The sequence below is a fragment of the Cottoperca gobio genome, chromosome 1 (genome assembly GCF_900634415.1).
Source record: "Cottoperca gobio chromosome 1, fCotGob3.1, whole genome shotgun sequence".
Classification (NCBI taxonomy): Eukaryota; Metazoa; Chordata; class Actinopteri; order Perciformes; family Bovichtidae; genus Cottoperca; species Cottoperca gobio.
This window is the reverse complement of record NC_041355.1, coordinates 26,158,483-26,176,345: the sequence shown is the minus strand read 5'-3', so window position 1 is coordinate 26,176,345 and position 17,863 is coordinate 26,158,483. Positions and strand designations below refer to the sequence as shown.

At 43.9% G+C, this 17,863-nt stretch overlaps 1 protein-coding gene across 3 annotated transcripts; it reads right to left on the bottom strand.

Moving 5' to 3' along the window:
• Positions 1-7,000: 7,000 nt before the first annotated feature.
• Positions 7,001-12,017, bottom strand: ndufs8a (NADH:ubiquinone oxidoreductase core subunit S8a). Of its 3 annotated transcripts, none has more exons than XM_029451931.1 (8): positions 11,883-12,017; positions 10,999-11,053; positions 10,563-10,628; positions 9,744-9,833; positions 9,438-9,546; positions 8,237-8,300; positions 7,865-7,993; positions 7,001-7,618 (listed from the first exon to the last, which is right to left on the bottom strand). In XM_029451931.1, exons 2-8 carry the CDS (start codon positions 11,039-11,041, stop codon positions 7,487-7,489), a joined length of 633 nt encoding a protein of 210 aa, XP_029307791.1. In that variant the 5' UTR covers positions 11,042-11,053; positions 11,883-12,017; the 3' UTR covers positions 7,001-7,486. The 3 variants fall into 3 exon arrangements, with proteins under 3 accessions (XP_029307791.1, XP_029308574.1, XP_029306961.1); XM_029452714.1 differs by lacking the exon at positions 11,883-12,017 and adding an exon at positions 11,730-11,832; XM_029451101.1 differs by lacking the exon at positions 11,883-12,017 and adding an exon at positions 11,441-11,473.
• Positions 12,018-17,863: the final 5,846 nt, after the last annotated feature.

Sequence of the window (17,863 nt, the reverse complement as noted above, 5' to 3'; positions counted from 1 at the left end):
GTGGTGGGCATCCTCTGCAGCAGGAAAGATGAAGATGGCTTCCCCATATTCAGGTGACTGGGTCTGTTCAATGGGGTGTTCACTGTAAACACCAGACCGTAGGCGCATGGAAGATATATTGTAAGATGAAGTGTAGGAGCAAGAGATGGCAAAGTGATGGCCCTTGAAAATCTGTAGGACATCGTCATTAACAATTCCTTGCGAGGTATACACAGTGATAAAAGGTTCAGGTGGACGTTCTGCAATGAAAAAAAGACAATATGCATAAATATTGTATCCATACGTTTCAAATGTTTTATTCCTGTAACACCCAAGTACTAAATCCTCTAAAAAATAACAACTTGATTATTACCTATACAGGTCAGGTAAGTATTTCCACATTCACTTAGTATCTCTTCTGTGTGGTTGAGAGTACTGGAGGGACAATCCGCAAGATGCTTCTCTTTGCCTTCACACTTAAAGACCGGACTCCAGATGTGTTCTGTATTTTGAAAATGGGCATCATCTTGCCTCCCATGGTAATGACCTGGAAACCCACAGTGAAGATCTCTACAGGCAACTAGTGCAGCCGAGGAGCTGAAGAAAGACTCACACACTGAAGCCCACGACTGACCAGACTTCACCTCTAGCTTGCCTGAACAACGGCTGGGCCCTTTTACAAGTCTCACAGCCTCTGGAGAGAGAGAGAGAGAGAGAGAGAGAGAGAGAGAGAGAGAGAGAGAGAGAGAGAGAGAGAGAGAGAGAGAGAGAGAGAGAGAGAGAGACAGACAGACAGACAGACAGAGATAGAGACACACAGACAGAGAGAGACAGACAGAGAGAGACAGACAGAGAGAGACAGACAGAGAGAGACAGACAGACAGACAGAGAGAGAGAGAGAGAGAGAGAGAGAGAGAGAGAGAGAGACAGACAGAGAGAGACAGACAGACAGACAGAGACAGACAGACAGAGAGAGAGACAGACAGATAGACAGAGAGAGAGAGAGAGAGAGAGAGAGAGAGAGAGAAAGGGAGAGAGAGAGAGAGAGAGAGACAGAGAGAGAGAGAAAGAGAGAGACAGAGACAGACAGACAGACAGACAGAGAGAGACAGACAGACAGACAGAGAGAGAGAGAGAGAAATTCAAAAAAAGTTAGACAACCTTAAATCAGCCATCAAAAGTAACCAAAATCCATTAGATTACACAAAAAGGGTTAACAAACAAACAAACAAACAAACAAACTGAAAAAAAGATCAGATTACATCAAACATGAATGCTGAAGAACATTACCCCTGAGTTACAAACAGCAACTGTTAAAGTGTCCAACATGACTGACTGCTGGCTGCTGTCTGGAACCAGCGGCTGATCACCAATCTATACGAATGGATATAAATCAGACTAATAGCTGCAGAGGGATCTGTGTCAACTTGAGAAAATATTCTGCTTTATCCTAAATGCCATTATTCAAGAAAAAAACATAATTCAAATTGACTCTCTTCCAAATTACTGAACCTCCAATCATATGTACACATTACACACTTTAATTGACACGCATGTCCACCAAAAAAAGGGAGAGAAAAAATTTGCTTGTTTTATTGATTTTAAAAAAGTCTTCAATTCCATTTGGTATAAAGGAAATTTCTTCAAAATCCCTAAAGCGGACTATATGGTAAGGTATATGACTTTATATTAGTTACCTTAAACTAACAATCAAATAACATAATATTTTACTCAAGGACGCAGTGTGAAGCAAGAATGCTGATTAAGTCTGACCTTATTCAACCTGTATGTACATTTTACTTGCTGACCAGTTGGAGCATTCAGCAGCTCAGAGCCTGACACTCTTACACACAGTGATTAGATACCTGCTTTATGCAGACGATATTATTCTGTTGTCCCGACCAGAGATGGTCTTCAACATAACCTGACCATCCTGGAACAGTACTGCCATAACTGCGCCAAGGACTTACATTTTATTTAAAAAAGCAACAACAGATGTGTAGAAAAAGAATACCATTTTGCTTTGAATAACACACAAAATGTAATTACCTTGGTCTCACTGTATCTATATCGGGAAATTTCAATATGCCAATAAATGTACTCAAAGATAAGGAACGCAGGGCAATGTATGGACGGAAACACACCTGAAGATGCTTCTACTTCTCTCACCTAAACAGATAAACTGGTGACTGCACCCTTGCTCAGGAGGTTTCCAACATTCATCCAGTGTTTTGACCCTTAACCGTAACATCCGTTGGCGGGTCGGCAGTAGTGGCCAAATCACTGCCCATCTCCTCCTGGCTTCCAGCTCAACTCTACCCTTCTGTTCCATAGCCAGCAAGAGGCTCTTTCTGCTGCCTCACCCAACCTGCGGGCTGCACTCCTCCCTTTTCCTGTTCCAATAGTTGTGAGTATTTTCATCACTGACTGTGCAGGGACTCCTCTGCAGCCGACCTTGACTGGGAATAGTCATGCCTCTCTTCCTGCAATCCTGTTGCAGGTCTTGACATTTTGCTTTCTTCCCTTCAAAGGCTTGGTCGCAGGCCTCTTCCCATGGGACTGTTCGTTCGATTAGGATGATCTTTTTAGCCTCTTCAGACCACATCTGGCCTCAAGGTTGTTTGGACGACCTGGGGGAAATGCAACCTTTTCCCATAGTTCCCCTCTTGCACTGTGGATCCTCCCTCATGCCCAACTTATGAAGATTTGTTTGAGTTGGAGTGTGTCGTATACTGACCGCAGCATGAATGAGATGCAGAAAGGTTCCAGCTTCCATAACTCCGCCCATATGACTTTCCTCTTGGGGAGGTCCCATTTTGTCCAGGCCTCTTCTTCCAAATTCCGGACTTCAGCTTGGATCATGTCTCTTCTTTCCTTTGTACTTGCTTTTTCCCACTGCTGGAAATGGTTGTTTCCAAAGCATTGTCTTTCAGTGCATGGATTTCGCGGAGGTACTGCAAGGGGGGTCGCGAAATAGTTTGGAACAGCAAACACTCTAGAGTCTTTTCTGAGACATTTGAATCTGAATTATGAAAACTCCTATTGGAGAGTATTGCAAAAAGTCTGATTAATTACAAACCACTGCCTTTTTAGATGCATATAACATATTTTAACATAACATATTTAGAGTTTAGTGGTTAAATCCATAAAATGCCAACATTTTAAATGCCATGGTGTCCATGCTTGTATTTGGCTTCACCATTTTCAAATGCAAAATACTCTAAATGTCTTTGGCATCATGTAATACACATTTACACAAAATTCATATCCTCATAATAGACATGTTTGGCGTTATTGGATTTTTAAGTACATTCCTGTGTGAGATTCAACATGTTCCACTGTCAATCAAAAACTAAACACTAGAAAATAAAAGCAAACATTGCATGGCCTTCAGACTATAGGTCACAACAGCTTTACATTCTGTATTTGAGGAGACGTAAAATTCACTTGCCCCATGACTCAGCAACAAAAACAACTTTTCATAATATTCCTTCCTAATGGACAGACCTGAACAAAAGACTAAACTGAAAGAACATTGCCTCTGCTCCAAACCAGTGAAAGGTACTTACCAGTAGTCCTGCTCAGGTGTTCTTCTGGTTTTAGACTGACAGTTTCTGTTGTCTGCAGAACAAAATACCAAAGTACTACTAATGACCATCTTAAAATGAAACTATGCTGGATTGAGAGCATTTTTAATTTCACCCTGATTTCATATAAACACAAATTTGAACCTCTATTTAGTTATGGTAGGTTGCAAACGTGTGCATAAAAGAGTACAGGGCTGTCCTCTGCCCTCTTATATGCACACGTTTATTTGCGTAGTTGTTCCTGCAGCCTATGGTGTTGCCTCACCAACATGACAAGCTTGTTCCCAGCTCGTCACAGCTCTTGTCTCATATACACTATATATATATATATATATACACACTATACACTTTATCAGTATATGTAACATAATGCAAGGTCCATAATAGATTGTCTTTTTCTGTACAGAAAAAAGCGATTGAAATACAAGGTTTACACATATTGATTACACAGGATTACCGTTCTACAACAAATGTACCAGTGCCTTATATAAAGAGATGTGACAAACGGCTTTAACCTGGAAAGCACTTTGTGCTTCTGCTTGAAAAGTGCTATTTAAATAATTATTATAAATACATTATTATTATTATTATTATTATTATTATTATTATTATTATTATTATTATTATTATTATTATTATTATTATTATTATTATATAGTCACATCTGCTGATAGGAAGAATGTAGGCATCTGTGTATGTAAACTTTATAGTTACCATATTAGAAAAGTGAGTGTGTCATCTAATGAATGCACAAGTCATATAACATTTTGTAAAAACAACCAGCCACACTGCGCCTCTGGAAAGCTACTGCCAGTTCCTAATGTAAAACATCAAAGAAGAATCACAATGTGTTTCCAAAGATGTGTACTTGATTTAACAACTACATTCATAGAGTACACTCAAAAACACACCGAACTAGAGAGATGCTCTCAGTAGAGTGCAGATCGAGGGCAGCTACGCATTCAGCTGATCATTCCTTGTGGGTCCATCATTACAAGTCTTCACTGACATTATATAATATATCCAAAATATAGATTATAGGCTTTTAATTCATTTGTTAATGATCCCTTTCTGCCTTATGGCAGCCTTTATCTATTTGGAATGGAACATAACTGAGACTGAATATCACTTGCCAATTTCTGTCCAAAATACATTTCCAATAAATACTTTCTTCCCACATTCATCTAAAATAGTAGAAACTTCAAAAACTAAACAAAGGTGATATGTCCCCTGCTTGAATCTCTACCTTATTACAGGTATTGTGCTTCACTGTTATTAGGATCCTATAGGCTCTGGTTGAGTTGTGTTTTCAGGTGATGGGCAAGGACAAATTGTGATCGATGAAAACTTCTTTGACTGGTTAAAAGACAAATCTCAGAGAAGCAGGGACTGACTTGTGGACCACACCTGGTGCTCACAGACAGCAACAGTCCAAACTGTCTTCTTTGTATCTTACTTTAATTCTTAATACTTCTGCGTAGCCTAAGCCTGATAAGGCTGAAGAGTTCGTGCAGCACGTCATCAGACCACATCTAAAGGAAAGTGTGTCTCCCTGGTTTGAATGGCCGTACTTTAAAGGCAGTGTGAAAAGCCTGCCGTCATAAAAAGACATGATGAATTGTCAAAATGGAGATAATGCTGCACACTGAATGTTCCATGGCATTCATGATACTCAGTTTCACACACCAAAAATGATTAATTTATCCTGTTTTCATTTAATTCAGTAAGAAACTACAATTGCTTCAACCTTCAAAACCATACTGAGCGACAGCTAAAGCTTGCAGTTAGTAATAGTCTGAATCCCTGTCATGCTTTTAAGATCATACCTATATATTTAATCACCTTAAGACATTCTGAGCTGAGCATCCGCTTGTCCTCTCAATGTGCAATTATATTTATTAATGTTAGTTAAGCAGCTGAAAATGGGATTCATTTAGATGAGATCTGATACCCTCAGCTTCCAGCTTCAGCTCCAGCTACTTGGTCTAGTTGTTCAGATGAGGGGAGAGAGCCGGAGAGGCTGGTGCAGAGAATCATCGGCTTCAATTCAGTTATGGAAACAATCTTATTTCTGAGCCATTAATATATGAACACGAATGTATTGTACAGCCCTAATTATTGAGTTATTAATTATTGAGATTGCTGTTATATAAACAATATTGTTGTATTAGAATACAATATAAAATAAATTCTAATCCTGCACCAAAAATAATTTATTTGAGTATTCTTTACTTTTTAAGGCCACTGTGAGCACAGCACAGCTCTCCTGTCTTAAATAGCTTTTTTATTTTTGATTGGCCACATGGGCCTTAATGGTGAAATAGAGGCAGACACGGCAGCGGGGCCAGTGAAGTCAGCTCCTGGTCTGTGTGTAGCTCTAGCACTGGGACCATCTCTGCAATACAACTGTGCTGGGAGACTAGTCAGGGTCGACGGAAAGCTGAATGGAGCAAAGTACAGAGAGATCCTGAATGAAAACCTGCTCCAGAGTGCTCTGGACCTCAGACTGGGCCGACGTTTCACCTTCCAACAGGACAACGATCCTAAGCACATGCCCAAAATAACGCAGGAGTGTCTTAGGGAGAACTCTGTGAATGTCCTTGAGTGGCCCAGCCAGAGCCCGGACTTGAACCCAATTGGACATCTCTGGAGAGACCTGAAAAAGGCCGTCCATCAGCAGTCCCCATCCAACCTGACAGACCTTGAGACGATCTGCAAAGAAGAATGGAAGAAAATCCCCAAATCCAGATGTGCAAAGCTCGTTGCATCGTAACCAATTTCAGTTTCTTATTTTTTACTCACATGATTTTTGTGATAATTGATTCCAACACAGATTGTAGATCTTGGAGAGAGGAGCTGCTACATGGCACAGTAAGAAACCAGGAGTGCTTCAATAAGAACTAACACAGCCACAAAACAAGAACTGAGACCCCGTCTCTCCCAGTCTCTCTTCAGCTAGGATATTCTCCGGCCCAAAGTCACTTTCATTAGGATCGTTTTCTGCTTTAGTTTCCGGTTCGTTCATCAGCACATAACAAAGATGCTGGAAGATCTGAGGGTGGGGAGAAGCACACCTGGGAGCAGTTTTGAATCGATTCTCACGGTTAACAAAAGGAGAAGATACCTTAAAATCTGTTTCAACAATCACATTTCAACATTGATGTATGTAGGCAACACATACACATGGACTTTAGAGACATTTAAAGGGCTCGGCTGAATTAAATGTGGGAGGCCATCTTTGCCATTGTACCCTTTATACGACTTGATGTACCCGATTCAATCTCTCAATGTGTTTCAGACAAAAGATCCACTTACTCGCTTTTATCAAGAGCTTCTCACTGGGGTCACAGGGTCTGCTCAGTTTGAAGACCTTGAGATGTGTTTTACTGTTGTCATTTCTTTTTCCAAAATCAAGACACATGTTCGACACATCGTGTGTTTTTCATACCATTTTATTTCTAGTGTCAGGGTGGAATCAGAACAAAGACCATAAAACTATGCACTGACATCCAAGATCATAACAAAGTCCATGTATACTTGTGTGGGACATCAGAAGTCTGCAGTCTCATCAATTAGTGGACAGCACTGATACTGCCACAGCTCTCATACCTAGTCCAGAAACACCACATGGAGGACTGGACCATGTTGAGGCAGCTGGACTGTTGTACACTCATCACATAGACAGCCATTTTATAATAAATATGTAATCCAAACAAAGACATCAAAGTATATTCATCATGAGAAGGGGATGACACGGACACCAGAGGAAATGTTATGGTGATGTTTGGTTTGAAATAAAGATGCTCTGCAAACCCAATTCCTACCCTGAAGCACATCCACAGCTGTCTTCTCACAGTATGTACAGTATGGACGTATGTGTCAGAGACATTAACCGGGGTGTGTGTGTGTGTGTGTGTGGTTTATCGGTAGAGATAATCAGCTTGTATGTTGGCAGCTATCTCGGCCTCCCACTTGTCTCCATTGTTGAGAAGCTTCTCCTTGTTGTAGAGCAGTTCTTCATGGGTTTCAGTGGAAAACTCAAAATTAGGACCCTGAAGAAAGAAGAAAAGAGAGTGATCAGAGGTAAGCGCAGGATTAACAGGAAGAGAGGAGAGGCCGGAATTTCAAACATTAAAAAAAAAAATCACCATTAAGTCCTACGACATGAAAAAGATCAGTAAATACCCAACCCTTGAATTTATATCCAACAATCATGTGATCTGTGACCTCACTTTACTGTATGTCTAAACATGTAGACACCCTGTGTGTCATACATCATCTGCATCATACACACACACCTCTACGATGGCGTCCACAGGACAGGCCTCCTGACAGAAGCCGCAGTAGATGCATTTGGTCATGTCGATGTCATAGCGAGTCGTCCTCCTGCTTCCGTCAGCGCGAGTCTCTGCTTCGATGGTGATGGCCTGGACACACACATTGTTGGAGATGAAGAGACACACTGACAGAGCTCGAGCTCAGACTTTCCTTTGATCTGATATTGAGATTGAATATTATTCACAGTAAAGACAGTTACTCATGGTTTAAACAAACATACAGCCAAAGTAGTTTTATCTTGTATATTCAAAAAAGACGACATGATGCAATCAAGCCACATCTAGAGGGTGTTGTGTGTGTGTGTGTGTGTGTGTGTGTGTGTGTGTGTGTACCTGCGCAGGGCAGATCGCCTCACACAGCTTGCAGGCGATGCAGCGCTCCTCTCCTGAAGGATACCTGGTGTAACATTATTACAAAGACTTTGTTAAGGTTTGATCTAGAGTGCTGCTGCTGCTCCAAGGACCCCCTTTAATATTATAAAATGTCAGTCTGTGCTTTGGTCACTTTTAACTTATATGCTAAGACAATTCAATACAGCTTATTCCAAATGCAGGTGTTAAGGTGCTTCCAGACAGCGATCAGTGTCCATGTTGTGTGTTTTGAAAGGACGCTCTCCTATCCTACTACCAGCCTCATCACACAGTTGAACACAGCAGGTTGTAGTTTAACAGAGGAAATGGTTAGCAATGACACAATAACGATGGTCATGTGACCGTCACGATGGGAGGAAAAAGTTTTCATCATCGTTTTGCAGAATCCTCCCAAAGTTGAATATTATTTTCATATTGCTAATTCTTAAAGTTGAACTTTGTTGGTTTCTCAACTGCCCAACAAACGGGGCTGACAAATAATCAGTATCTTGTTCAGTTGACAACAAGGAGCTCACTGAGCTATTTTAAGGGGCTAAATTCAAAATTCTAGGGAAATATTTGTCTTTGCAACTTGTTCATTTAATGATCTGCCTCCGAAGAGCGAGAGGCCGGGCAGCTGCTCAGCCGCTATGGCAGAGACAGACCGAGGGAAAAGCATGGAAAGGATGAGCAAAAGGGAAAACGTATGATGTTTGTTATTTCTTTTTTTTTTAAAGATAAAAAAAAAAAAAAAACAATAACACGAAGACTAAAGCAAGTTTTATTCATTAATATCATAAAAAGGTTTAAATTCCAAGATCTGACTTTGAAGCTGATGTTGCCCTGAAGAGGTGTATCATTCAGGGAACAGAATAGCATTTTAAATACCCGTTGATTTATTGACTGATAGATTTTGCAGGAGAAATCAGTGAGTCCTGTTTATTTCATTTCTGTCTCTACGATGACTTAATATTCAGAGAGTATGCAATGAATTTGACTCAGTGTTGGGAAATGCTGAGCAAGTCATCGGCATGACATTGACTTAATCTATTGTAATAAAACAAATCTGTGTGTGAATTCATTCTAACTTCTGAAAGTTTTCTTTTTAGCAATTTGACTGAAATCCCAATGCATGTCATTTTTCACTACTCATATGACCCACAATCCACCGAGTGGTCCTCACCTGCGCAGTGCGTGCTCTCCTCTGAAGCGAGGGGACAGTGGCCCCTTCTCAAACGGGTAGTTGATGGTGGCGGGCTCTCTGAAGAGGTAGCTCATTGTCATGCCAAGACCTGGCACCATGTTTGAATGAGAAAAAAGAAAAACTGACATCATGCATTCTCTTTTTTTCTAGGCTGTAGCATGAATGATTTTTGGCAGTAAAAGCAAAATAAATGCTAGATTAATTGTTTAAGGAAAACTGACTATTTAATAATTTCACATCTGTAAAATGCAAACGTTATTTAGATCTGTGTGACATTCAGCTGACCTCTGAAGAGCTCTGTCCACAGCAGCGTCTGAGCAGCTCGGTCTGTGATGGACTTCATGTCTGTCGGGAGCTCTTGGGCATTCACATACTCTGCACACACAAACACAATCAGGTGAGCAAGCTGGTGTTTATGTGTGAAATGTGAACATGTATGAGTGTGTTACAGAAAGATTCAATCACTTTCATCAACCTTTCCAAGTCATTCCTCTTATCACTTAAACATCTTCTTAAAGGACAAAAAAAGTGTTTTTTCATGATTTGTGTTTTTTTACATTTGTCCTCAGCAGGGTGCTTTGCGATTGGGTAATATTTATGACCCTCCAATACTCCCTTGAGGACATGAGCAGATAATAACATTTACGTCATGCAGATCCTAGCACTTATGTCCTGCAATTCACATTAGTTCTCGCAGCTAGCTGCGTTCTTCATCGACGCACGAGCCGAGTGATCTATATGTATTGTATGTATTATATGTATTCCTCCACCAGAGTGTCCAGTAACCACACAGGGATTATAGTCCATGTCACAGTTTCCATGTTAAAAGTAAGGCCCAGGCTGGAAATAAGGGAAGGAATTATTATGTTTTATATATAAATAGATAGGGCTTTTTAAACATGTTCAGTAGTATACACTCAGTGTTTCTGTTCTTTTGTCTCCCGATCAACAAACAATTATGAATATGTCATACAGTTACAAAAGTTCACAGTAATGTAAGACGAAAAGTGGAGGTGAAAAGTATTTAGAGCCCTTCAAGGAGACACATCAAAAGACAACAAAACAACACAATGAGCAGTGTTTGTGTGTTGAAGTGGTACTTACTGAATCCTTCCCTTTGTGTGGACACACTGAAGAACCTCACTAGATTATGGCTGGTCACAAAAGTGCCTGAAAGGAGATATAATTAAATATAAATATATATATAAATATAAAAAAGTTTATTATCATTGAGACCCCATTGACTAGACATCTGAATGATACTACACAGTACCCAATGTTTTTGACAACATGCTATTGTGTGTTGCTACGAAGACACAACTTCTTGTGTTTGGCCATCTGCTGAGAGCCAGTAGATCTATTTATTTTTAATCAGACATGGCTCATATTGACACCTATGTGATTTTAAGATTTTACAACTTTTGTACAAATTGTATTCATTTAAAAATATATATTGTTAAACTACTATCATGCTAGTTGCACTCAAAGTCCTAGTGTTTGTGTAAGGGCAACTGGTTATGTTTCTGTGCTGAAATCTTACCTGGCCTTGACAAGGAGTAAAGTAAACGCGATGTTGCAGCCATCACGTCTTGAAGCTGAAATCAGACACGATAACATTGAGGAACAGTTCAAAAATAGCGACTGCATCAAAGCATTATCGTATATGTATTATTTGAAGCAAACACGGGTCTCTACGTGTTAAAAGTCAGCAGTCTCTTGCTTCTCCCAGTTGTCAGCCATAATCTAAATAGCGCAAGGTTGAATCTGACGAATACTAAACGGTGACACTGCAATGTTTTGGGTTATCATACGAGTCCTAGTGTGAACTTTTAACGTTAATGTAACTTTAAGTTCTGAGGATAAACCAGCTGTGCACCGCAAAACCAACAATCACTGAATAAGATACTGATAAACATATTTTGTTCTGCACGGTGATGTAACGTTACCGTTTCTCAGCTGCTGACGTTATATACTCGTCTTACCTTGTGTGACAAAGTCATATACTGAGGCACAGCAAACTAACTTCGATGTGATTTTTGTTTTTACCTAAACTGACCCTGATGTAACGTTACCGCTAACGTAGCATGACATTGTTTAGCTAATGTTAGCAAACAGTATCTTGCAAAGCACGCACAAAGTACCACTGTGACACTCAAGTTCGCAGCACTTGCACAATAAATGTCAGTTGACTCCGGGGTTATTTAGAGAAAAGTAAAGTCTTATCGCTATCATAGCATTGATTAGCGTTAGAAGCCAAATTAGAATACATACTGTCAAGGACTTTTGCACAAAGGTCGTGTGAGGTGAAGTAATTATAATGCTTTCAGGTTCAGATATTAATAATAATAAATCAACTATTGGATGTGACTTAAAATAGCTTTGTAAGAAATAAGACTTTATGAATTTAAATAGTTTTAAACTCACCGAAATGTCGCTATTTGGCCTTCTGAACCAGAACAGCGGACGATTTGCGGAACGGACCCTGCGTGTACAGGAAGTTCCCCAACGTGATAGCGTCACGTCCTCTAAAACTCTTCTTCGTGCTCCATTACATGTTCTGGAGTTGGTTAACTCGTACAACAAGGCTTTTCAACTTCATTAGCAAGTGGGCCAAATAGGAAAATCACTGGGGGTTTGTGGGCCACACAATACTTTGTGAATGAATTACTACAAATAACTCTTACTTACAGTAGTGTTGATAGTTACTTATGTTTAATTATGTGGGTTATGGGGTTTCTTTTAGGAAGTTTTTCCTTGTGTGATGCGAGGGTCTAAGGACAGAGGGTGTCGTAACCTGTACAGTCTGTAAAGCACACTGAGACAAATGTATAATTTGTGATATTGGGCTATATAAATACATTTGATTTGATTTGAGTTACTAATACATACTAGTCACATGCATCCCTTTTCTTCACTTTAATTGTATCACCATAATTAATTGCAGAAAGCACCAGTCCATACAAAACAGTAGGAAAGCTGTGGTTACAAGGCTTGACACAAAAGTGAAAAATGTTGCATCTTTAAAACCAAGGAGACATGAGTCCATGTCCACTAATGTAGAAAAAAGATGAATATAATAAAACAGTATTCATCACATTACCAGTAAGTAGCCCTGTTTTTTATATATGTTATTATATCCTCAACACTTCCAAGTATACATAAGGTGCTTTGAAAACAAGACCATATCCATAGAATGAAATACTAAATGCAAATAGAACATAGTAAAACAGTCATCAGACTCACAATAACATACATATCTTATACATTTTTACAATTTAACAGTAAGTAGGCTTATTTGAATCATAAAGCAGATCTGTCTTTGCATTTACACTAAGAATGCATTACATTAAGTCAGGTGATATACTCCTATAGAACTACAAACATATCAGACTTCTGTCATGTTGAGCCTGTTTGAGTCAGTGAGAGAAATTACACTGCCTTGATTTAGTTATTTCAGCATAGTCTGGCTCATAAGGGGTAAGGGCAATCCTGAGACACTCATTCACTCCTATTTGCCCAATTGTTTTCATTTCTTAATTTCTTCCATCATGTCCTTTCTCTCTGGTACATATTTCTTGCAATTAACAAGCAAATACAGTTTCTGGTACCTGACAATATTCACAAAGACTGGGCCGATATTTCCCTATGTGAAGTGTCTCTGTTTAGATTACTGCTTCATATTGTTAATCTAGTCGTTGCCTACTCTTTTCTATTTCCTCCCCTATTTCCATATTTCTCACAATACCAACTCTATTTTGTATTGAATGTAAATATATCCCTCTTATCTCCTGATCCCTGGGCTGCTGCCACTCTTTATTGATTTTCTCAGTTCAATGCCTTTCCTTTTGATTTGAAAAGACTAATACTGTCACGTCTGTGCCTGAACTCGCACCTGCCACGCCCCCCTCTGTCTCCACTCACTCACCTGCACTGCATCCACAATCACCGGAATACTGATTGCCAGCACCTGTGTTCACAGCATAAAGTCTCCTCACTCCCTTCACTCCGCATCTGGCCTCGTACAAAGTGGACTAAACCCCATGGACGTCCTCCCCAGATTCTGCAACGCGATTTTCCTGCCTTTTGCCTTTTTGCCCGTCTGTCTGCCTGATCCCGGTATCGTACCGTTTTCTGTTTGCTCCGTTGGTTCTCGTTTGTTCCGAGTTCGACTCGTGTACCTTGTTTTGACGCTCCCTGTTTTGTACTTTTTAGTTCACTGTGCTTTTACGCCAGTCTCCTTATTTTCCAGTGCTTAGAGCCTGAGTATTCCTGAGTTCCTGATTCTTGTGTTCACCCCTCCCCTGTCTGTATGGTGTTTCCATCTGCTCGCTGGCTGAGCCTAATAAACTATTGTCAATTCCATCTCTGAGTCCTGACGTCCGTGACAGAAGGCCAGATCTACAAAACGATGGATTCAGCCAGCGGCGCCGCTTCCTCTGTCACCCCCGCTCCCACCGCCACGGGAGACCCGTTCCAGGGTCTCGTCGAGGAGATGCGTCGCGGTCTCCTCGCCGCAGTCAACACCATGCCCGCTCCAGCGCCTGCTCCTGCCCCTGCCCCGGTCGCCCACACCGACCGAGCCGTGCGACCGCCTCCGTTCACCGGGACCTCCTCATCTGCGTGCCGCGGATTCCTGTTCCAATGTGACCTCATCCTGGAGATGGAACCCAATCGCTACCCCACCGAGAGATCGAAGGTGGCGTTCGTCGTCTCTCTACTCCAGGGTAGAGCACTCCAGTGGGCAGAGTCCGTGTGGCAGCAGAGAGGGCCCATCACTGCTTCCTATGCTGCTTTTGTGCAGCACTTCAAGGAGGTCTTCGACGCACCACCAGGCGATACTTCGACGCAGGTGCGCCTTCTCCGACTTCGTCAAGGCCGTACGCCGATTTTGGAGTATACCCTGCAGTTCCGCACGCTGGGGGCCGAAAGTGGCTGGAACGAGGCGGCCCTGTTGACCGTCTTCAGGCAAGGATTAGAGCCATCTCTCCGGTTATGACGACTCGGTCGGGCTGGAACGTTTCATCCAGCTCGCCATTCGGGTCGCCAACCGCCGTGAACATTGCCTACAAGACCAGCCACTGCATACTGTCCAGTTCCGAGCGCTGCCCACCGCCCAGTTCCCTGCGCCAGCCCGGTACCCCGCCTACCAGGAAGAGGAGCCCGAGCCCATGAGCGTGGACTCCCTGAGACTCACCTCTGAGGAGAGAAGCCGCCGCATCACTCAGGGCTTATGCCTTTACTGCGGCGCGCGAGGACATGTCGTGGTGACATGTCCTCTACGACCCCCACAAGCGTGAGTGCGTTTCAAGAAGATGTCTTTGTCTGTAAACCTCTGTTGGTCCCGGTAACCCTGACTACTCCCTCTGGTTCCTTTCCAGCCAAGGCTCTCATCGACTCGGGGTCCGCCGGCAACTTCATCTCCGGGGCTCTCTGCCAGCAGATAGGTCTGCCTAAGTCCTCGAGCCCCACTTCGTTCTCTGTCCACACCATCACTGGTCGCCCCCTCACTAAGCAAGTACGGCACCTCTCCTCTCCAGTCCTGCTCGAAGTCGGCCTTTTCCACAGGGAGCAGATACAATTTCTCCTACTGGAGGGGTCAACTGCTGACGTCATCCTCGGGCGACCCTGGCTGATCCTGCATTCTCTTCCTCACGCTACGCACCTGTTCCTGCACGTATTGGCCTGTACGCCACCTCCATCGAGAGTCCCGTCGACCAGGTCAGCCTTGACATTCCTCCTCGCTACTCCCAGTTTAAAGATGTCTTCTGCCCGCAGCGCGCAGCACACCTCCCCCCACACCGATCAGGGGACTGCTGCATTGACCTGCTGCCCGGTGAGCCTGTGCCTCGTGGGAGAATCTACCCCCTCGCTTTGCCTGAGCTGAAGGCCATGGAGGAGTACGTGACTGAGGCTCTTCAGCAGGGCTACATTCGTCACTCCACCTCTCCGGCTGCTTCTAGTTTTTTCTTCGTGAAGAAGAAGGACGGTGGACTTCGGCCCTGCATTGATTACCGTGGTTTAAATAAGATCACCATCAAGAATCGTTACCCTCTTCCCCTCGTTCCATCGGCTCTGGAACAACTGCAAGGAGCACAGATGTTCACGAAGCTCGACCTCCGGAGTGCATACAATCTGATCCGGATACGTGAGGGGGACGAGTGGAAGACGGCCTTCATCACCCCTAGTGGCCACTACGAGTATTGCGTCATGCCCTTCGGGTTGGCCAACGCCCCTTCTGTGTTCCAGGGTTTTATTAACGAGGTGTTCCGGGAGTATTTGCATCGGTTTGTGATAGTGTACCTTGATGACATCCTGGTCTACTCTCGGAACGAGACCGAACATTCCCATCATGTGTCCCTCGTTCTTCACAAGCTCCGTGAACACCACCTCTTTGCCAAGGCTGAGAAGTGCTCCTTCCACTTCACATGTCTTTCCTAGGGTACAACGTCACTGCCTCTGGAATCAGTATGGACGAGGGGAAAGTGGAGGTCATCAACACCTGGACCCCACCTAAGACAGTAAAAGAGCTACAACGATTCTTGGGATTCGCCAACTTCTATCGCCGGTTCCTAAAGGGCTACAGCCAGATTACTGCTCCCCTGACCACACTTCTCCGAGGTAAGCCGAAGTCCCTGTTATGGAACCCTGAGGCAGCCGCCGCATTCGCCCTGCTGAAGAGAACCTTCATGTCCGCACCCATTCTCGCCCTGCCTGACCCCAGCATTCCGTTTCTAGTGGAAGTAGACGCCTCCAGCACGGGAGTGGGTGCGGTGCTGTCTCAGCGCTCGGGCGTTCCACCTCGTCGGCATCCATGCGCCTTTTTCTCAAAGAAGTTCACCCCGGCGGAGATAAATTACGATATTGGGAATCGAGAGCTCCTGGCAGTAAAACTAGCGTTAGAGGAGTGGCGACACTGGCTAGAGGGGGCGCGTCATCCTTTCGTCGTGCTCACAGATCATAAGAACTTAGAGTACATACGTCAGGCACGTCGTCTGAACCCCCGACAAGCCAGGTGGGCCCTCTTCTTCACCCGATTTGATTTTACCCTCACGTACCGTCCAGGACCCAAGAACATCCAGGCGGACGCTCTCTCTCGCATCCATGACGCGCCGGAGTGCGTCGAAGAGCCGGAGGGCATCTTACCATCTCGCCTGATCGCTGCCCCGATCATATGGGCCCTGGACGAACACATCACTCAAGCCCAAGTCGATGATCCAGCTCCGCCGGGCACCCCAGCCAATAAGACATACATCCCAGCCACTCTGCGAGATCAGGTAATGGAGTCTACTCACAGCTCACTGGGCACAGGTCACCCTGGGGCCAATCAAACCCTTTCACTCCTGCAGGAACGCTTCTGGTGGCCAGGCATGGCTAAGATGGTCAGAAGGTTCGTAGCCGGATGCGCGGCATGCGCCATGGCGAAGACTCCTCGCCAGTTACCAGCCGGCAAATTACAACCTCTGCCCATTCCCCAGAGACCATGGTCACATCTAGGCGTAGACTTCGTCACAGACCTGCCTCCATCACATGGGTTCACCTGCATTTTCATTATAGTAGATCGTTTTTCAAAATCCTGTAAACTCATCCCTTTAAAACGTATTCCCACAGCTGCCGACTCTGCCTCCGCCCTGTTTGACCATGTCTTCCGCCATTTCGGTCTACCAGAGGACGTGGTCTCGGACCGTGGACCACAGTTCATTTCCCGGTTCTGGAGAGCCTTTTTCTCGCGCCTAGGTGTGACCGTGAGCCTGACGTCTGGTTACCATCCACAGACCAATGGGCAGACTGAGAGGAAAGTGCAGGAGGTCAGCCGGTATCTACGAACCTTCTGCCACAACCATCAGCACAGCTGGAGCCAGTTTCTCCCTTGGGCCGAGTACGCACAGAATTCCCTCCGTCAGGCCACTACGGGGCTCACCCCTTTCCAGTGCGTACTCGGTTACCAACCACCACTGTTTCCCTGGACGTGCGAACCTTCCACAGTCCCCGCAGTTAACCACTGGTACCAGCAGAGTGAGAGGGTCTGGAACGAGGCACATCACCACCTGCAGAGGGCAGTCCGACGCCACCAACGCCAGGCTGATGTCCGACGGGGACCTAACCCCGCCTTCTCCGTCGGGCAGAAAGTTTGGCTCTCCACCAGGGACATCAGGATGCGACTACCCTCTCGCAAGTTAAGTCCTCGCTTCATTGGTCCCTTTCCCATTATCAAGCAAATAAATGCGGTCGCCTTTAAGCTCCAGTTGCCACCTCACTACCGTATACACCCAGTATTTCATGTGTCTCTCCTGAAACCGTATCACCCTCCAATCACTTCTCCCTCTTCTCCCTCAGAGCCTGGCGTGAACGAAACCCCCCTGCCGCTCCTGCTGGAAGAGGGTCCCGTCTACGCCATAAGGGAGATT